Raw genomic sequence first — 20,481 nt, 5'->3', positions numbered from 1 at the left:
TCTGGGATGGGTCATTAGGATGGGTTAGGGGGATGGGTTCTGGGATGGGTCGTTAGGATGGGTTATGGGGATGGGTTCTGGGATGGGTCATTAGGATGGGTTAGGGGGATGGGTTCTGGGATGGGTCGTTAGGATGGGTTATGGGGATGGGTTCTGGGATGGGTCGTTAGGATGGGTTATGGGGATGGGTTCTGGGATGGGTCGTTAGGATGGGTTACAGGGACAGGTTCTGGGATGGGTCGTTAGGATGGGTTATGGGGATGGGTTCTGGGATGGGTCATTAGGATGGGTTACGGGGATGGGTTCTGGGATGGGTCGTTAGGATGGGTTACGGGGATGGGTTCTGGGATGGGTCGTTAGGATGGGTTATGGGGATGGGTTCTGGGATGGGTCGTTAGGATGGGTTATGGGGATGGGTTCTGGGATGGGTCGTTAGGATGGGTTACAGGGACAGGTTCTGGGATGGGTCGTTAGGATGGGTTATGGGGATGGGTTCTGGGATGGGTCATTAGGATGGGTTACGGGGATGGGTTCTGGGATGGGTCGTTAGGATGGGTTACGGGGATGGGTTCTGGGATGGGTCGTTAGGATGGGTTACGGGGATGAGTTCTGGGGCAGTTACAGGGGCAGGAGCGGTCTCTGAACCCCCACACACCTCTGGAGCTGGCACAAATCCTTCTCCTGCTCTCAGGGAGGGAATCAGAGCATGCTCCAGGCCAGAGCTGTGGTGGAGGCGTGTGGCCGGGCAGCTCCTCAAGGGTTAATGCTCCCTCTCTGCCCCATTAGCAGCAGCAGCAGCAGGAGGAGGAGGATGGATTTGGTCTTGCTGCGGGGAGGGGAGGGAGCTCTCAGGGGCTCTCTTTGCTAGGCACCAATCCTGAGTAGGAGCCTGTGTCCCCAGCCCCAGCCTGGGGGTGACGCAGCCCTGTCCCCATCCCTGCCCCAGGCACGAGCTGCAACACAGGGCTGGGGGATCCTTCCTCCAACCCCACCGTGTGGGGTCCTCTGGGAGCCTCCATGGCCGCACTGCTCCCCATCACACCGTGCCCATGCAGGTGATGGATGTGGATGCTGCCCGCGCTGACGTGTGCCCGCTGCGTGCTGAGGCCCATGGCTGGTGGGTGCAGTCCTCCTCATCCTCACCGCGCTGGCTGCAGCCCCTCGGACCCCCCCTTGGCTGAGCCCGGAAGGGTTAAATCCCCTCCGGGGCCGGAGGGTGAGCTCAGGTAGGCGTGAGCCTGCGGGCTCCCACTTCCAGAGCTCTGGAGCAGCCGGAGGAGGGGCCTGGCTGACCATTGCTGTGCTATAAAACCCAGCTCCTGCCACACTCCGCGTCTTAAGATGCACACGTGTGGGGAGAGGAAGGAGCCTGCGAGCAGCCCTTAACCCTTTCTGCGCACAGAGACCCGGCGGCAGCCGGAGAGCGGGGACCCCCGGGGGCAGCGGCACCTCCATCCCCGGAGCATCCCCGGGGCAGCAGCATGAGCGCCTGGAGCTGAGGCGCGGCGCGGCGCTGCCCGGTCCCGCACCATGTCCTTTGCGATGCTGCGCTCGGCGCCCGGCCGGTTCCTGTACCCCGAGATCATGCTGTCGGAGGACGAGGAGAACGGCAGCGAGAGCTCGGGCTCGGAGGAGAAGCCCTACCGCCTGGGCGCCGACGGCTACGGCCTCAACGCCGCCAAGCGCCGGCACGGCAAGAAGCCGGGGCGGCTGCACCGGGAGCCGCGGCAGCGCCACACGGCGAACGCGCGGGAGCGGGACCGCACCAACAGCGTGAACACGGCCTTCACGGCGCTGCGCACCCTCATCCCCACCGAGCCCGCCGACAGGAAGCTCTCCAAGATCGAGACCCTGCGCCTGGCCTCCAGCTACATCTCGCACCTGGGCAACGTGCTCCTGCTGGGCGAGGCGGGCGGCGACGGGCAGCCCTGCCTCACCTCGCCCGCCTTCTACCACCACGGCGCCGGCAGCCCCGCGGCGAGGGACCCCGACGCCTCCCAGCCCAAGCAGATCTGCACTTTCTGCCTCAGCAACCAGAGGAAGCTGGTGAGAGCCGGGGCACCGGGACAGCGAGCGCTGCGTGATGGGGATGGCTCCGCGGTCATTGGGGTGATGTGAGGAGGGGACAGCGAGCGCTGCGTGATGGGGATGGCTCCGCGGTCATTGGGGTGATGTGAGGAGGGGACAGCGAGCGCTGCGTGATGGGGACGGGTCTGCGGTCATTGGGGTGATGTGAGGACGGGACAGCGAGCGCTGCGTGATGGGGACGGGTCTGCGGTCATTGGGGTGCTGTGAGGAGGGGACAGCGAGCGCTGCGTGATGGGGACGGGTCTGTGGTCATTGGGGTGCTGTGAGGAGGGGACAGCGAGCGCTGCGTGATGGGGACGGGTCTGCGGTCATTGGGGTGATGTGAGGAGGGGACAGCGAGCGCTGCGTGATGGGGACGGGTCTGCGGTCATTGGGGTGATGTGAGGACGGGACAGCGAGCGCTGCGTGATGGGGACGGGTCTGCGGTCATTGGGGTGATGTGAGGACGGGACAGCGAGCGCTGCGTGATGGGGACTAGTCTGCGGTCATTGGGGTGATGTGAGGAGGGGATAGGGAGCACTGGGTGATGGGGATGGCGATGGGTCCGTGGTCATTGGGATGGTGTGAGCCGAGGTGGGATGACTCCCATTGGGAACACACACCGGATCCCATCAGTGAGCCTTAAAGAGGCATGGAAAATACGGTGCTTCCTTCACCACATCCATATTTGCCACCCAGTCCTTGCTCCAAATCCCACCTGTGTTCAGCAAAAGGCAAAGGATGGGAGAAGGGGAGACACTCCGAGGGTAAGGGATGGATTTCAGGAGCTGGAAAACAAGAGGCAAAGGGAAAGCAGGAGTTTGGGAAGAGGCTGCGGCTCCGGCGGGCAGAGGGCAGGCATCAGAGAGGTCAGAGGGACTTGGGTGCAGAGCTGGCCAAGGGCACCACTGGGACCAACAGGAGCTGCAATGTCCAGCCCAGTTCACCCAGTGCGCCCCACTCCCGGCTCTGCACCACCTCTGTGCCCACCCAGCACCAGCCAACAGGCCCATGGCCATGCTGGGGTGGGCAAGCACTGCCATGGAGGAGGAGATGGAGCCGTCTCCATGGGCAGCATCTGCTTCCAATGGGAGCCTGACCGAGGCTCCGGGGCTGCCAGCCCCATTGCAGGGCTCTGTGGAGCCCCAGCCCTTGCTGGGGTTAACCCCGTTAACCCCCTGGCACGTCCCTTCCCAGCTCACTGGAGGAGCTGGGAGCAGCACTTGGGAATCTGCATCCGCTGGGATTTGCTAAGCTTGAGGTCACCAAACTCCTTCCCCTTGGGCAGTGGTGACCAAGAGCCCCGTCAGGCTCCTCCCCTGGGGAGGGATGCAAAGCGCCCTCGGGCACCGGGAAGCTGCTCCTGATGCTGTTATCCCGGTTCAGACACAGAGGCTGCAGGTGGGGAAGCTCCTGCGGGGCTGAAGTGGAGAATTCCTCCCCTTCCCCGTCTGCAGCCTGCTTGGAAACCTCCTGTAGCAGCCTCGAAGATCAAACATTCCCCCTTTTTGCCCCAATCCCATCAATCCCCATCGCTGCTTTTCCATCAGTTCCTGTTGCTGCTTTCCCATCAATTCCCATCAAGTTTTGTCACCACTTCTGCACCGATTCCAGTAAGTCCCCATTGCCACTTTTCCAGCAATTCCCACTGATTCCATTGCCACTTTTCCATAGACTTCCATCAATCCCCATTGCTATTTCTGCACCAATTCCCATCAATTCCCACCACTTTTCCATCAATACCGATAAACTCCCACTGCTGCTTTAGAACCAATTCCGATCAAATCCTGTCCTCTCTTCTGCTCCAATTCCAATGAATTCCCATTGCTGCTTTTCCATCTATTGCTACCATTTCCCATTGCCACTTGTTCACTCATTGCAATCAACTCCCAGTGCCTTTTCTGCACCAACTCCCATCACTTCTCATCGCCACTTTTCCATCAATCCCATCACTTCCCATCACCACTTTTCCATCATTCCCATCACTTCCCATCGCCACTTTTCCATCAATCCCATCACTTCCCATCGCCACTTTTCCATCAATCCCATCACTTCCCATCGCCACTTTTCCATCAATCCCATCACTTCCCATCGCCACTTTTCCACCACTCCCCAGCACCGCTCGCTCCATGCTGGAGATTCTCGGGCCGGACAGAACTGGGCAGGTCTCTGTTGTACTGCAGGAACGAAACCAACCCCTTTTCCCAGGAGACGGAAGCAATCTCCGGAGCTGCAAACACACCGCAGCTGGAGCAGCTCCACGGCGCCCAGAAGGGACCTTGAACGCCACCCGGCCACTGCCCTGCCCCGGTGCCATTCCCAGCCCTTGGCTCTGTGAGCTCTGGAGCTGCCTGGAGAGCCCGTTCCCAATGAGCTGACCATGGGAAGGAGGCAGAGCTGCTCCTGGTGCCCCAGACACACACCTTGGGCAGGCTGAGAGCAGGCGGGTTCAGCCTGGAGGAGAGAAGGCTCCTGAAGGGGAGACCTGAGAGCAGCTCCAGGGCCTAAAGGGGCTGCAGGGAACCTGGAGAGGGGCTTGGGACAAGGGAGGCAGGGATGGGAGGAGGAGGAACGGGAAGAGTTGATGGGATCTTGGGAAGTGCTTCCCCATGAGGGTGCTGGGACACTGGCAGGGGTTGAAGGGAGAAGCTGTGGCTGCCCCATCCCTGGCAGTGCTCAAGGCCAGGTTGGACACAGGGGCTTGGAGCACCCTGCTCCAGTGGAAGGGGTCCCTGCCCACAGCAGGGGTTGGAGCTGGAGGAGCTTTAAGCTCCCTTCATCCCGACCCATTCCATGGCTCCATGCTGTCATTTTAACCCATGTGGCTTCACAGGACGTGATTCTGCCCCAGTCCCATCGGTGCCGGGTGCACGATGCCTCCTGCCCCGTGATTCCAAGCGGGAAGCAGCGCCCAGCGGGCACCGGCGCTTGCCCAGATTTATGGGGCATGACTCAGCCTCGCCCCCCGGCATCGTCCCAGGGACGTTCCCGTATAGGGCTGATCCCAACCCCATCCCCCTGGAAAGATCCGGCTTTAACGTGACTCATGGAGGCTGCCGCTGGGAAAGGCTGAGCTGGTGCTAAAGGGCTGGGGCCAGATCCCCCAGGTCCAACCCAAGCTGTTGGGGAGGTGGCCTTGGACCATGCCCTAGGCAGGACAGGAGCAGCAGGGAGGTGGGAGCTGTGCTGGTAGCACCATCACACTCGTGCTGCCGGACAGTGCGGGGATGGGATGGACGGGATGGTCCCAGCATTCCAAAGGAGCAGGCTCATGACATTCCCAGCAGCGGGGCACCCGGACACCCCATTTCCAGCCCATGAAGGGTTTGTGCCGCTCCAGGCTCTCCTTTGTGGCTGGTGCTGGTGGGGCTGGGAAAGCTGCTGGGAATGGCCACGGGTCGGGATGGATTTGGGCTTGTTTAAACCCTGAAAGCCCGAATCCAAGCAAGGCTGAAACCATTCTGGAGCTGAGGAACCTCGCAGCATCCTCTGCATGCCCAGCACCCTCACAAGTGCTCATCCCCAGTGCCTGGGGCAGAGGCTGGGATCCATCCATTTGGGGCTGGGGTGCGCACCAGGGACAGTGCCTGGGAAGTGCCCAGCCTTGGGTGCTCTCTGCCTTTGGGAGCGCGCATCCGCATGGAAAGCAAAGTGGGGAGGGGGCATCGAGAGCACCGGGAGCTAAAAGGTGCCACAAGGTGCCCATGGCTGGGACCCCCCTGCTTCAGGCTGTGGTGGGACAAAGGCTGCCCAGAGCCCGCATCCCTGCGGCAGGAACAGGGATGCCAGCGGGTGCCACGTCCCGTCCCAAGCCATAGCAGGGGCTGAGCATCCAACCCTGCACCAGGTGCCGTCCATCCCAGAGGATTCACGCTCGTGGAAGGGAATGGGCATGTGTAGGGAAGGGGCTGCAGGAGGAGGGTGGTTGTGTGCACCCCCCCAGTCCCACATGATGCCTGCCCTGGCTGGGGGCCCATGGGGCAAGTGTGGGGCATCCACCTCTTCCAGAGCATCTCCCAAACCAGCTCCCATGGAACAGGAGCAGAGGCATTAGCAGCAGGGATGGAGCAGAGCAATGAGAGGAGCGATGAAGACAGGGCACGGGAAGGGGCAAGGACATGCCAGAAAGCAGGAATCAACCTTGTGGTTCTACACAGAGTGAGGAATTGCAGCTGCATCGGGGGTAAGAGCGGCTGGGAGGAGGAGAGGAGGAGGAAGGAGAGGAGGAAGAGAGGAGTTAGAGGAGGAGGAGGTAAAGAGAAGGAAAAGGAGAGGAGGAAGGACAGGAGGAGGAGAGGAGGAAAGAAGAGAAGGATCAACGGCATAAGGAGAGGAGGAAGGAGCAGGATGGTGGCTTTGGGCAGAACCAGCTGTGCCTGCACCCTGTAAATCTCTGGCAGCAGCTCCCCTGTGGCACCGAGTGCTGCGATGCAGGCACTGCATCCCTCAGCACCGCATCCCTCACTGCATCGCTCAGCACCGCATCCCTCACTGCATCCCTCAGCACCGCATCCCTCAGCACTGCATCCCTCACTGCATCCCTCAGCACCGCATCCCTCACTGCATCGCTCAGCACCGCATCCCTCACTGCATCCCTCAGCACCGCATCCCTCACTGCATCCCTCAGCACCGCATCCCTCAGCACCGCATCCCTCACTGCATCCCTCAGCACCGCATCCCTCACTGCATCGCTCAGCACCGCATCCCTCACTGCATCCCTCAGCACCGCATCCCTCACTGCATCCCTCAGCACCGCATCCCTCACTGCATCCCTCAGCACCGCATCCCTCAGCACTGCATCCCTCACTGCATCCCTCAGCACTGCATCCCTCAGCACCGCATCCCTCAGCACCGCATCCCTCAGCACCGCATCCCTCATTGCATCCCTCAGCACCGCATCCCTCACTGCATCCCTCAGCACCGCATCCCTCATTGCATCCCTCACTGCATCCCTCAGCACCGCATCCCTCACTGCATCCCTCAGCACCGCATCCCTCACTGCATCCCTCAGCACCGCATCCCTCAGCACTGCATCCCTCAGCACCGCATCCCTCAGCACCGCATCCCTCAGCACTGCATCCCTCAGCACCGCATCCCTCACTGCATCCCTCAGCACCGCATCCCTCACTGCATCCCTCAGCACCGCATCCCTCAGCACTGCATCCCTCAGCACCGCATCCCTCACTGCATCCCTCTGAACCGCATCCCTCACTGCATCCCTCAGCACCGCATCCCTCACTGCATCCCTCAGCACCGCATCCCTCAGCACTGCATCCCTCAGCACCGCATCCCTCACTGCATCCCTCAGCACCGCATCCCTCACTGCATCCCTCACTGCATCCCTCAGCACTGCATCCCTCAGCACCGCATCCCTCAGCACCGCATCCCTCAGCACCGCATCCCTCCGCACCGCATCCCTCAGCACCGCATCCCTCACTGCATCCCTCAGCACCGCATCCCTCACTGCATCCCTCAGCACCAGCAGCGCAGTCGCCAGCACTGACCCCCCCCCGAACCTGCGCCCACCTGCAGTTCCGGTGCCAAAAGAGCCACAACCAGAGCCCGGGTGTGCCGGGGCTGTGGGGCCGGTGCCGGGGAGCAGAGGGCTCCTGAACCCCTCCTGGCCGCGGCGCAGGGCAGAGCCGGGAGCTCGGTGCCCCAGCGATGCCCTCCCCCCCCCAGCTCTGGGCAGTGGGGATGGGGCAGCTGCACGGGGCTGTAATTTACTGTTGCTGCTGCACTTAATGGCAGCGGAAAGGCAAGGTGATAGGGGAAAAATATGAGGCGGGATTTTCCGAATCCCCATTTCCTCTCCAGACAGCGCCGAGCTCCTGGGGCCCAAACATCTGGGAAATTGGATTTTCCCATTTCTGCTCCGAGCTCCCCTTCCCCCCCCATCCCCACCCCGGGAACAAAGGAGGAGGCAGCGCCGGAGCCGCACGTGCGGCCGGAGCGCACGGGGATGTGCCAGGGCCACGCTGGCAGCGGCCAGGCCAGGAGAGGGGACACGTCAGAGGCACCGGATCATGGGATGGGTGGGGAGGGAGCTGAGCGCTCCTCCAGTGCCAGCCCCTGCCAGGGATGGGGCAGCCACGGCTCCTCCGGGCACCCTGCGCCAGCGCCTCAGCACCCGCACAGGGAAGAGCTTCCCAGTGTCCCATCTGAGTCCCCCTCTGCCAGTCTAACACTTGGCTCCCGGGTGCAGCCAACCTGGTCAGACCCCAGATGAGCACAAACCCCATCAAAGGGGAGATGGGAAGCACCAGGTTCTGCCTGCACACATCAGGCTGTGGTGCTGGTGGTGCTGTGATGGTGACATTAGTGATGGTGCTGTGATGCTGGCATTAGTGATGCTGGTGGTGCTGCTGGTGGTGGCAGCGGTGGTGCTGGTGGTGCTGGTATCAGTGATGAGGCTGCCCCATCCCTGCAGTGCTCAAGGCCAGGTTGGACACAGGGGCTTGGAGCACCCTGCTCCAGTGGAAGGGGTCCCTGCCCGGGGCAGGGGCTGCAGCTGGAGCAGCTTCAAGGTCCCTTCATCCCAACCCATTCCATGACTCCATGATTGGAGTTTTCAAGGCCTCAGCACCAAGGCCCCGGCCTCAGGAACTGGGGCTGTGGGAGGGGGATCTGGGGAGACACCAAAGGCTGATGAGGAAAAGCTGCCCCACGGCTCCCGGCTCTGCCAAGCACCCGAGTGGGGAGTGTGAGGCTGGAGCCCAGGCGCTGGGAAGCCTCCGAGCTCCAGGTCTGCTCTAACTTGTCCTTCTCCCCTTGTCTGCAGAGCAAAGACCGAGACAGGAAGACGGCGATTCGGAGCTAGATCATGGGATGGAGCAGGAGGAGCAGGAGGGGGAAGGATGGAGAAGCCACACACCCAAAACCCACAGCCATGGACACTGCTGCCTTCACCCTGCTGCTGGCAGAGCTGCAGCGGGACCCTGCCCTGCCCGGCTCCAGGGGTGACTGCAATGGGACATGGACATGGACACGGATATGGGCACGGACACGGCAGGACTCTGCGGCCCCGTGATGCCTGGTGAGCCAAAGGGACAGGAGACCGGCTCCAGGGATGCTCCTTCCTGCCTTGGTCTCTGCGGATGCCAGAGCAGCTCCCGGGGCAGAGCCGGAGCTCGGACATGTCCCATCCACCCAGGTCGGAGCTGAGCAGCACAGGGGGAAGCACGGATGGAGAAGGACTCTGCTCCCCCTGTCCCTTCCCAGCTTGGAGCCACTCAATGCCCTGACCTGAGTCCTGGGCTGCTGCCGCTGCGCAGCTCAGTCAATGCAGGCTGGGGTCTCACGTCATTGAGGCGATGACAGAGCCTGAGCAATGTGCATCATTAAAGGGAATATGGTTCAGACCCATGGCAGGGGATTCCTTCCTTAGCGCCCTGGCCCCCCACAGAACCCACCCCGGTTTGGTCACCCAGGGATGGAGCAGCTCCTCTGCCCCCCCACACTCCAGGGTTACAGGGGGGACCCTCATCAGGGTGGCCTGGGGCGAGCCCCGTCCGCCCCGTGCCACAGAACCAAGCTGGAGGAGCAGGATCGGGCCCCTGCTGCAAACCAGATGCTGCAGCTGAGCGGGGCTTCCTGGGCATAAATCACCACACACAGAGCTCCGCTCGCCCGCGGCATCCCCAGATCCCTGGGGCATCCCCATCGGCTGCAGAGGAGCTGTGGCTGCCCCATCCCTGGCAGTGTTCAAGGCCAGGTTGGACACAGGGGCTTGGAGCACCCTGCTCCAGTGGAAGGGGTCCCTGCCCGGGGCAGGGGTTGGAGCTGGAGGAGCTTTAAGGTCCCTTCAACCCACCCCATTCCATGCTCATGACCCCGTGACAAGGTGCAGGGCTCAGGACACTGCCTGGCACCTCCTTGCCTCCCATCGTGTCTCAGCTCCTGTGCTGAGCAGGAGGATGCTCCCTGGCCCATCAAGGCCACAGCTTCTCTGGGCACCCTGGGCCAGCGCCTCAGCACCCTCACAGGGAAGAGCTTCTGCCTAAGAGCTCATCTCAGTCTCCCCTCTGGCAGGTTCAAGCCATTCCCCTTGCCCTGTCCCTACAGGCCCTTGTCCCAAGCCCCTCTCCGGGTTCTCTGCAGCCCCTTTAGGCTCTGGAGCTGATCCCAGGTCTCCCTGGATCCTTCGGAACAGGGTCCCCACTGCCCCGCACCGCTCTCGGATGCAGGCTCAGCCTCGCTCCCAACGTTAACGGAGTGGGAAGAGGCTGTTTACTCCTCACTGCCGGGCTCCAGGGCCCCGAGGATCCCGAGTGCTGGTGCTTCCCCTGCGGGAGCTGGGCTTCCACCGAGCATTTGGAATCTCCCCTTTAGCGGGATGGGGATTTCTCCCGTTGGAATTTCTCTCTCGGTGGTTCCGAAGCTGGAGGAGCTCTGGAGCAGCTCCTGCCCCGGCAGCACTCGGAGGCACAGGCAGGCAGGGATGGATGCGGCCGCACTGAACCGGGAGGAATCCTGGGGCTGAGGGGGGTGCTCAGAGCCCTGCAGATGAGGCCACGTGTGGTCAAACAGGGACAGGGGCTCGGGGCTCAAAACCCAACCTGGTCAGGCAGGATGGGGCTGGGCACCCACAGGCTCCCTCCTGCATTGAGCACCCGCAGGCTCCCTCCTGCATTGAGCACCCGCAGGGTCCCTCCTGCACTGAGCACCCGCAGGGTCCCTCCTGCACTGAGCACCCGCAGGGTCCCTCCTGCATTGAGCACCCGCAGGGTCCCTCCTGCATTGAGCACCCGCAGGGTCCCTCCTGCATTGAGCACCCGCAGGGTCCCTTCTGCATTGAGCACCCGCAGGCTCCCTCCTGCATTGAGCACCCGCAGGGTCCCTCCTGCACTGAGCACCCGCAGGGTCCCTCCTGCACCGAGCACCCCCAGGGTCCCTCCTGCATTGAGCACCCGCAGGCTCCCTCCTGCATTGAGCACCCGCAGGGTCCCTCCTGCATTGAGCACCCGCAGGGTCCCTCCTGCACTGAGCACCCGCAGGCTCCCTCCTGCATTGAGCACCCGCAGGGTCCCTCCTGCATTGAGCACCCGCAGGGTCCCTCCTGCATTGAGCACCCGCAGGGTCCCTTCTGCATTGAGCACCCACAGGGTCCCTCCTGCATTGAGCACCCGCAGGGTCCCTCCTGCACTGAGCACCCGCAGGGTCCCTCCTGCACCGAGCACCCCCAGGGTCCCTCCTGCATTGAGCACCCGCAGGGTCCCTTCTGCACCGAGCACCCCCAGGGTCCCTCCTGCATTGAGCACCCGCAGGGTCCCTTCTGCATTGAGCACCCGCAGGGTCCCTCCTGCATTGGGCACCCACAGGGTCCCTCCTGCATTGGGCACCAGCAGGGTCCCTCCTGCACTGAGCACCCACAGGGTCCCTCCTGCATTGGGCACCCACAGGGTCCCTCCTGCATTGGGCACCCACAGGGTCCCTCCTGCATCGGGCACCCGCAGGGTCCCTTCTGCATTGAGCACCCGCAGGGTCCCTCCTGCATTGAGCACCCACAGGGTCCCTCCTGCACTGAGCACCCACAGGGTCCCTCCTGCATTGGGCACCCACAGGGTCCCTCCTGCATTGGGCACCCGCAGGGTCCCTCCTGCTCTGGGCACCACGAGGTGCAGGAGGCCCCGGCTGGGTCTGAGCAGCAGCGGTGCCTGGCTCACACCGCACATACCTCGGCAGCAGCGGCTCTGATGCTGCCACCGCATCCCGCCGGGATCCGCTCCAGCCACACATTCCTCTCCCAGCTCATCACCGCTGGCGCTGCCACCACGCAGATGCTGCTCCATGAGCGTGGAGCAGGGAAGAACTCCAAAGAGGCCGGGAAGGGAAGCGCTGCCCAGGTAGAGCTGCGGGAGATGCAGCTTTCCCCCTGCGGTGCAGCTGCCAGGAGCAGCACAAAAGCATCCCCAGCTCGGGAAGCTGCTGTGGGCCCTGGCTGGTGCCGGGGGATGCTCAGCCATGCACTAAAATGGAGCAATTCCAATGGGAATCGCTCTGTGCTGTGTGACAGAGTCTGCCTGGGAGCAGAGCGGTTCTCCACCATGTACGTGCCCTGGGAAGTCGCAGGCAGCTCCTGCACATCTGCCCACGGCCACAGGCTGAGCTCCATCAGCAACCACATCCCAAGGGACCGGCAGCAAAGCTTGGGAAGGGTCCTGTGAGTCCTTCACTGCCTGCTCCCAGCACCGCAGCTCTGCTCTGCAGTGTGGAACCATGGAATGGGTTGGGTTGGGAGGGACCTGAAAGCTCCTCCAGCTCCAGCCCCTGCCCCGGGCAGGGACCCCTTCCACTGGAGCAGGGTGCTCCAAGCCCCTGTGTCCAACCTGGCCTTGAGCACTGCCAGGGATGGGGCAGCCACAGCTTCTCCCTTCAACCCCTGCCAGTGTCCCACCACCCCCATGAGGAAGAACTTCCTGCAGTGCTTGTGGGATCTGGCCCTTCCTTGGACCACCATCCATCCTTGTCCAACGTCCCTGTCCATCCTTATCCACCCTTGTCCAACCTCCGCACCCATCCTTACCCATCCTCGTCCAACCTCCCTGTTCATCCTTGTCCAACCTCCCCATCCATCCTCATCTGACCTTCCCGTCCATCCTTGTCCAACCTCCCCATCCATCCTCATCCGACCTTCCCGTCCATCCTTGTCCAACCTCCCCATCCATCCTCATCCAACCTCCGCATCCATCCTTGTCCAACCTCCCAGTCCATCCTCATCCAACCTCCGCATCCATCCTTGTCCAACCTCCCAGTCCATCCTCATCCAACCTCCCCGTCCATCCTGGTCCATGCTCCCGGGCCCCAGCTCCTCCTCCTTTGCTCCCAGTTCCGAGTGCCAGCCCCGCGGAACACCCGGAGCGCTGCAGCTCGGGCAGGGAAGGCAGCCCCAGCACACCCACAGCTCAGCTCCAGGGATCCATTTCCCCACCATTCCTCACGGCTGCGGGGCTCGGGGGAGCTCTAACAACAGGAAGCCGGCGGTGTAATTTGGAAGGAAATTCCCAAAGCCAAGCCATTAAGGGCTGAAAAGGGGAGACTGCATCCAATCCGATCGGAACAGCAAAATAGAAACCATCCTAATGGCAGGTTCAATATGGAGTAACCCAATTCCAGATTTCCTCTGCTTAATCCTGCAGGAACCCGCAGATGGCTGGGGGAGGGGATGTGCCCCGCCAGCCTGCAGGGGCCAGTGCTGCCATTCCCGGCTTCCCCAGCCCATGGAAGCTGCAGGGCACCGGGACAGGAGCTCCTCACAGCAGTGCGGGATACGGGGTGCTCCAGCGTGGGGTCACCCCATGCGGAACAGAGACCGCCCGTGACTGTCCCGGTTTATGGCTTCAGGCAGTGCCTGGAGTGAGTGGGGCCCTTCACTGATGAGAGCCATGGAATGGGTTGGGTTGGAAGCTCCCCCCGGGGCTGATCCATTCCTGCCCCTGCGGGCCTGATCCTGCTCTGGGGCAGCAGCACCAGAGGGACATGGAGCTGCTGGAGTGAGTCCAGATGAGGCCATGGGGATGCTGTGAGGGCTGGAGCAGCTCTGCCCTGGAGCCAGGCTGAGAGAGCTGGGCTGGGGCAGCCTGGAGAAGAGAAGGCTCCTGAAGGGGAGACCTGAGAGCAGCTCCAGTGCCTAAAGGGGCTGCAGGGAACCTGGAGAGGGGCTTGGGACAAGGGAGGCAGGGATGGGAGGAGGAGGAACGGCTCCGACTGGAACAGGGAAGAGTTGATGGGATCTTGGGAAGTTCTTCCCCATGAGGGTGCTGGGACCCTGGCAGGGGTTGAAGGGAGAAGCTGTGGCTGCCCCATCCCTGCAGTGCTCAAGGCCAGGTTGGACACAGGGGCTTGGAGCACCCTGCTCCAGTGGCAGGGTTTGGAGCTGGAGCAGTTTCAGGTCGCTCCAACCCAAGCCAGCCCCTGCTCCCCTGCGCTACCTGCGCCGGGCCGCGGCAATGAGCTGCCGCGCTCCCACATGATCCATCACAAGGTGCTCCCGCCCGCATCCCTGCTCAGCACCTGCGCTCCCGCCAGGAAACACGTGTGACCCCGCGCCCGCCGCTCCGCTTTCTTCCCATGATTTACTCGCTGCGAGCCGCTGGGCCCCCCCTTCCCACCGGGACCCCCCCACCTCCATGGACACCGGGCCATGGCAGCGCTGCCGCTTTCCCCCCCTGCAGCCTCCATCAGCAGCCCTCGCGCCCCCCCCATCCCCATCCCAAAGCAGCTCCAGCTGTCCGGGCTCAGATGGGAAGTGCAGGTACGGCGCTGGCTCCCTGCCCGTCTCCCCTGTGTCTGTCTGGTGAAAGAGGAAGCCAGTCCACCTCTGGAATCCTTCACTCTCTCCTCGTTGCTGCTCTCCGCGCGGCTCCCGCGGGAATTCCGGGGTCAGGCTGGCTCTCCCGGTCTCTCTTTCTTCCCGGCTCCTCTCGGATTACAATGCAGGCAGTGTTCCTTCCAAATCCCCCACCGCACGTTAATCCTGCTCCTCTGTCTCTAACTACCAAACGCTTTCCTGTGCCTCCTGTCTTCCCACTCCTCCTCCGTGATTTTTTATCTCTGACAAATAGAGCACGTCGGCTCCAATTGGGGTGAGCGGGATGGGGAAGGATGGGGATGGAAGCCAGGGAACAGGGATATGGATGCAGCGCAAGGGGTCCCAGCGGCAGGGACGCGCTGCCCCTATCCCAGTCACCTCCAGGGCTCCGATGGGACATCGATCCCTGTGAGGGTGCTGAGGCGCTGGCACAGGGTGCCCAGAGGAGCTGTGGCTGCCCCATCCCTGGCAGTGCTCAAGGCCAGGTTGGACACAGGGGCTTGGAGCAAGCTGCTCCAGTGGAAGGGGTCCCTGCCGGGGACAGGGGCTGGAGGAGCAGAGGGTGAGCCCGTGGCCATGGTGGATCCCTGGGGACACGGGGAGCTCCTGCCCTGGAGGAAGCTCAGGGGACCCAGGGGTAGGAGCTGCACATGGAGACCTCCAGCACCGCTTGATGGGCAGATGGATGGGTCTGGGTCTGCTCCTCCAGAGGCAGGGCACTGGGAGCTCCATCCATGCAGCACAGGGAGGAGCACAGACACACGGAGCACCCCATGTCCTCACCCTGGATCCTCCCCTCGTGTCCTCACCCTGGGTCCTCATCCATGTCCTTCACCCAGTTTCTCCACCCTGTGCTCTAACCCCGTGTCCGAAACCCATGTCCTTCATCCCATGTCCTCACCCTGTGTCTTAACCCCATGTCCTAACCCCGTGTCCTTCATCCCATGGCCTCACCCTGTGTCCTAACCCCATGTCCTTCACCCAGTTTCCTTACCCCATGGCCTCACCCTGTGTCTTCACCCCATGTCCTAACCCTATGTCCCATGTCCCCTGTCCTCACTCTGTCCCCTCATGTCCTCACCCCCGTTCTTCACCTGTGTCCTCACCAGGGACAGTCCAGCAGCCCCCACAGCCACCTGGGGCTGAGAGCCCCCCAAGATGCCTTCAACCGCACAGGAGCAGCAAGCTTGGCCCTGAGCAGCTCAGGGGGTCACAAGCTGGTAACCGTGAGGTTTCAGAGCCAACGTGGGCTCCTGGGACAAGGGATGGCAGCCACCACCCAGCACAGGAGGAACCATGGAATGGGTTGGGATGAAGGGACCTTGAAGCTGCTCCAGCTCCAGCCCCTGCCCCGGGCAGGGACACCTTCCACTGGAGCAGGGTGCTCCAAGCCCCTGTGTCCAACCTGGCCTTCAGCACTGCAGGGATGGGGCAGCCACAGCTTCTCCCTTCAACCCCTGCCAGGGTCCCAGCACCCTCATGGGGAAGAACTTCCCAAGATCCCATCAACTCTTCCCTCTTCCAGTTGGAGCCGTTCCTCCTCCTCCCATCCCTGCCTCCCTTGTCCCAAGCCCCTCTCCAGGTTTCCTGCAGCCCCTTTAGGCCCTGGAGCTGCTCTCAGGTCTCCCCTTCAGGAGCCTTCTCTTCTCCAGGCTGCCCCAGCCCAGCTCTCTCAGCCTGGCTCCAGGGCAGAGCTGCTCCAGCCCTCGCAGCAGCCCCGTGGCCTCCCCTGGCCTCACCCCAGCAGCTCCAGGTCCCTCTGGTGCTGCTGCCCCCGGGACTCCCCAGCTCGACCCTTCCCACCCGCAGCAGCACCAGGAGATCGCTCCCTGCAGCAGGATCCCGCAGCGCTTCCATTGCCTTCCTCATCCCAACACCCCTGCACCTCGCGGGGCTCCTCCAGCTCCATCCCCGGAGGCAGAGACCAGCAGCACCCCCCCCGCGGTGCCTGCAGCTCCTCACGGTGACGGAGCCACCCCCTGTCCCACTGGGAATGGTCCCGTTGTGCCCGGTGCCAGGGCTGCAGCCTGCGGGGCCGCTCTCCCCCTTCCCTCCCCACCTCCAATCTTTCCGTGCTGATTTACTGCCCGCAGGAAAAAGTTTCCCTCTTGGAATCCAAGATTCCTTGTGTTTTGGCTCCTGCTCCCGCAAACCCGGAGCAACTGTTCATTTTGGCAAGGCCCTTCCTGTGCTCGCACCGGGGTTGGACTTTTCCATTCTCAACACCTTGGGAGCTGATCCCAGAGGGGGGCACCGGCATCCCCCCCTCTTCCTGGGCACTCCAAGGATGGGGTCCAGCACGGCACAGCCAGAGCCCCCAGTCTGCACCCTGCTCCACGCTGGTGGTCACTGGCACGGCACTGGTGGAGCTCAGGAAGGAGCCAGGTAGCTCTGGAGAGGTCCTGGTCCATGGCCAGCACACGGCAACCCAGTGGGCAACCGCCCAGCACAGCAAAGAGGAGCAGCTCCCAGCAAGGGAGGCCACAGAGACCGTGGAGCATGGAATGGTTTGGGCTGGAAGGGGCCTGGAAGCTCATTCAGGGACCCCTTCCACTGGAGCAGGTTGCTCCAAGCCCCATCCAACCTGGCCTTGAGCACTGCCAGGGATGGGGCAGCCACAGCTGCTCCTTTCAACCCTTCCAGGCTCCCAGCACCCCCAGTTTAAAGCCATTTCCCCTTTTCCTATCACGAACCCTACATCTCTCCGGCATTCCTGAGCCATGGAAAGCAAAACCACCGCACGCACTGGCTTCACAGGGGAACTTGTGCTCAACCAGATTTGTGAGCTGCCACAAACACATCCAGCACCAAGGGGGGGGCACGAAGCAGCCGCTGGACCCCCCCTGCCTCAGACACCAGGGAGGTGCAGCCTCATCCCTCTGGGATGCCAAATCCTGCTTGGATCCCAAGCCCTGGGGCTGGCCCGCGCACAGACCCCCCTCCCGCAGCCAAGCGCTGCCTGTGAAGCAGCCGCCCGCCCTCCTCTCGCTTCTGTGCGAGCAGCCCCAGCTCATTAAAGATTACGAGAGGCAGGAGCAGAGCACAGGCCCCCGGCCTCGGCGCCTGCCCAAGCAGGGCAGGGGGATGGGGCTGGAGAGAGAACCGGGATGGGGAGCCCGGACAGCAGCGCCCCGGGGATGCGCCGCTCCCGCTGGGCAGCGCCGGCTCCCCCCGTCCATCACCTCGGCGATGTCCCCGCGCTCCCCACACCACGTTCCCCCCCCCGGAGGAGGGAACCCCCCGCGGGCTCCGGCCCCAGCTGGTTTCCATCATGCCCATAAAGCTCTCCCGGGACCTCCTCCCGCAGCCGTGTGGGAGCAGGGATGAAAGGCAGGGCTGAGGAGCCCTCCCTGCAGCGGGGCGGGCGGGGGGTCCCCCCCCAGCCTCCCCTCCATCGCCTCAGACACCTGCATCCCCCGGCCCCCCCGCCCGGCCCCGCAGCCCGAGGAAGGATTAAGCGGCGCGGCAGGAGCCAGCGCGATCCAGCCCCGCTGCGCCCGGGACCTGCCAGACGCGGAGGCTTCCATGTCAACATTCCTCCCGCTTAGGAAAACACGGCCCCGCTCCCCTCAATAGCCCATTAAAGAGAGATTTCCTGCCGGGCGGCCAGGAGCAGGGATGCGGGATGCAGCTGAGTGACACAGCCCGAGGCTCCTCCGCATCCCGACCTGATGCGCGCAGGCTGGGAGCGAGCAGAGGGTTCCATGTCCCACGACACGGCAGCTCCCTGCCTGCTCCGTGCCACACACCGGCAGAAACAGCTCTGCCAAGCACAGGAGTCCCCAGCTCCGCTTTCCTCCTGTTCCATGGGATGGTTTTCCCAGTGCTGTCCTGGCTGTATCACACAGGGAGAGCAATGAGGAGGTACGGTGCCAATGTTTGATCTGGGCCCCCCTTGCAGGCTGGTCACAGCCATGGAGTCATGGAATGGGTCGGGATGAAGAGACCTTAAAGCTGATCCAGCTCCAAGCCCTGCCCCGGGCAAGGACCCCTTCCACTGGAGCAGGGTGCTCCAAGCCCCTGTGTCCAACCTGGCCTTGAGCACTGCCAGGGATGGGGCAGCCACAGCTTCTCCCTTCAACCCGTGCCAGGGTCCCCTTGATGCTCTTGGTGCATCTCCCCCTGCTCCGGAAGGAGCTCGGACCATGATGGCAGCTCCCCAGAGGGGCAGGAACCTCTCCTCCTGGAGCGGATGGATCCACAACACTTTGAACCGAGCGTCCCCGCATCCCCCCATGCACCCACTCAACAGAGTGGAATGGGAAAACCCGGTGTGACGGGAAAACCAACATCGGGAGAGGAACGAGACGGGACAAGACACGGGGGGGAGTGAAGGGAAAGGGGGGTCGGGGCCGGGTTTGCTCCCCAGGAGCTGCAGGAAGGGGTGGGGGGCACCAGATCCCCATCCGGGTGAAGTGACCGTGGCACTGGGAATGTCATCCGGGAGCGACACCCAGGAGAGGCGCTTCCCTGAACAAAGAGGGATGGCTCCGGACCTCCGGAACCATGAGGAAGAGGGTGGGATGCGGAGGGACGTGGGCACACGCTCTGGGAGCAGGGGGGACCGAGGCCACGTGCGCTCCATCCGGCACGGGCCATTAGTGATGCTTGGCTGCGGAGCAAAGGGACGCGGCATTCCCGGCACACAGACGGGGTTGGCAGCAGCTCTGCACGCCTGGGAATCACATCCCCTCCTCCCATCCCTGCCTCCCTTGTCCCAAGCCCCTCTCCCGGTTCCCTGCAGCCCCTTTAGGCACTGGAGCTGCTCTCAGGTCTCCCCTTCCCGCAGCAGAGGGGCAGGATCCCCTCCCTGCGCTGCTGCTCCCGCTCTGGGCTGCACCCAGCACACGGGGGGGTTCTGGGCTCAAGCGCTCCCTGAAGCCGGCTCCTGGGGAGCTTCTCCTCCCCCAGCACCCCGGGTCCTGCTCCTCAGGCTCCAGCCCCTCTGCCCCAGCCTGGGTCTGTGCTGGGGTTGCCCCGAGCCAGGGGCAGGACCTTGCCCTTGGCCTGGTTGAGCTCCATGGGTCTCTTCCTACCCAAACCATTCCATGATTCCACGACGCAGGCAATAGACAAGCACAGCCCCCTGAGGACCCATGGAACGCATCCCTCCACGCTCCTCGCAAACCCTCGCTGCTGCTGCCCCACAGATGCTCATCGGGCACCCACATTTAAAGCTTCACCCCGGCGCCCGCTGGAAGAGCCACGCAGCTCCTGCAGCTCCTGCCTGCAGCACCCTCAGCCCTGCCCGCTGCAGCAGGGAGGAGGTAGCTCTGGCAGGCCCGGCCGTGCTGGCAGGCACCGCTCGCTACCTTCCAGCGCTCCGCAGAGGGCTCCCTGTTTTGTTCCAGAGTTTTTCCAGGAACCGCAGTTAAATGGGGTTTGGACAAGTTGTGCTACCGGATACGGGGCTGAAAACCAGTAACTCCATAAATGCACTGAGGACAGGCCACGAGGGACCCGACCCCCGCCATCAGCTTGGAGGTGATGGAGCGGCGATGGAGCATCCCGGTCCCTGGCTCTTCCTGCGTCACCCACTGCTGGGATACCAACAGCACCCAGAGACCGCAGGTGGGAATGGCCTGGCCTGGAAGAGGCAAGCAACGAGGAAAGGAGACTTGGCATGGAAAAGCCCTTTCCCACCTTGCCCTTCCCCTAAGGAAGCCACAAGCAGACCAACACCATCAGCCAGATCCCGAGCAGCTCCTCCCGAGGTGGCCTTCCTACTCCTTCCTCCTCCTCACCTGCAGGCTCTGCTCCGAGCCCAGCACAGGCTCCTGCCTTTTCCCCTCTGGAGACCAACAGGAATCCATCAGCTTCCCTGGCTTTGAAGGCGGATTTCCCCTCACCGGGCAGCCACGGTGCTGCCTGTGCCGGGACTTCCAAACCTGGAGCTGCAAATCCCAGGGATTGTCCCACTGTGAGCCTGAGGCTTCCCGCATCCCGTCCCCTCCTCTGGCAGCACCGTCGGGGGCTGAAGCCTGAACCCCCAAACCAGCCTGGTTAAACTCAATGCAGGCGCTGCCACCGTGGCCCCTGCATTACCTTGAGGTGGCACTGGGGAGAAACCATCCCCAGGCAGATCAGCACTGGGGGGTTGGTTT

The 20,481-nt window shown here is 63.2% G+C and overlaps 2 protein-coding genes across 2 annotated transcripts in view; one reads left to right on the top strand and one right to left on the bottom strand.

The window, feature by feature from the left end:
• The window catches only part of BOP1 (BOP1 ribosomal biogenesis factor), a 45,822-nt gene that overhangs the window by 11,238 nt on the left and 14,103 nt on the right, over positions 1-20,481 (bottom strand). The window lies entirely within an intron of this gene.
• SCX (scleraxis bHLH transcription factor) lies at positions 1,531-8,887 on the top strand (the record flags this gene model as incomplete). Its single annotated transcript, XM_080610781.1, has 2 exons — positions 1,531-2,046; positions 8,849-8,887. The coding sequence occupies 2 exons, from the start codon at positions 1,531-1,533 to the stop codon at positions 8,885-8,887; spliced, it is 555 nt and encodes a 184-aa protein (XP_080466907.1).

This window comes from Psittacula echo (assembly GCF_963264785.1).
Source record: "Psittacula echo genome assembly, chromosome: 2".
Classification (NCBI taxonomy): domain Eukaryota; kingdom Metazoa; phylum Chordata; class Aves; order Psittaciformes; family Psittacidae; genus Psittacula; species Psittacula echo.
The sequence above is the reverse complement of the archived record's forward strand: the minus strand, read 5'-3'. Positions and strand labels throughout refer to the sequence as shown.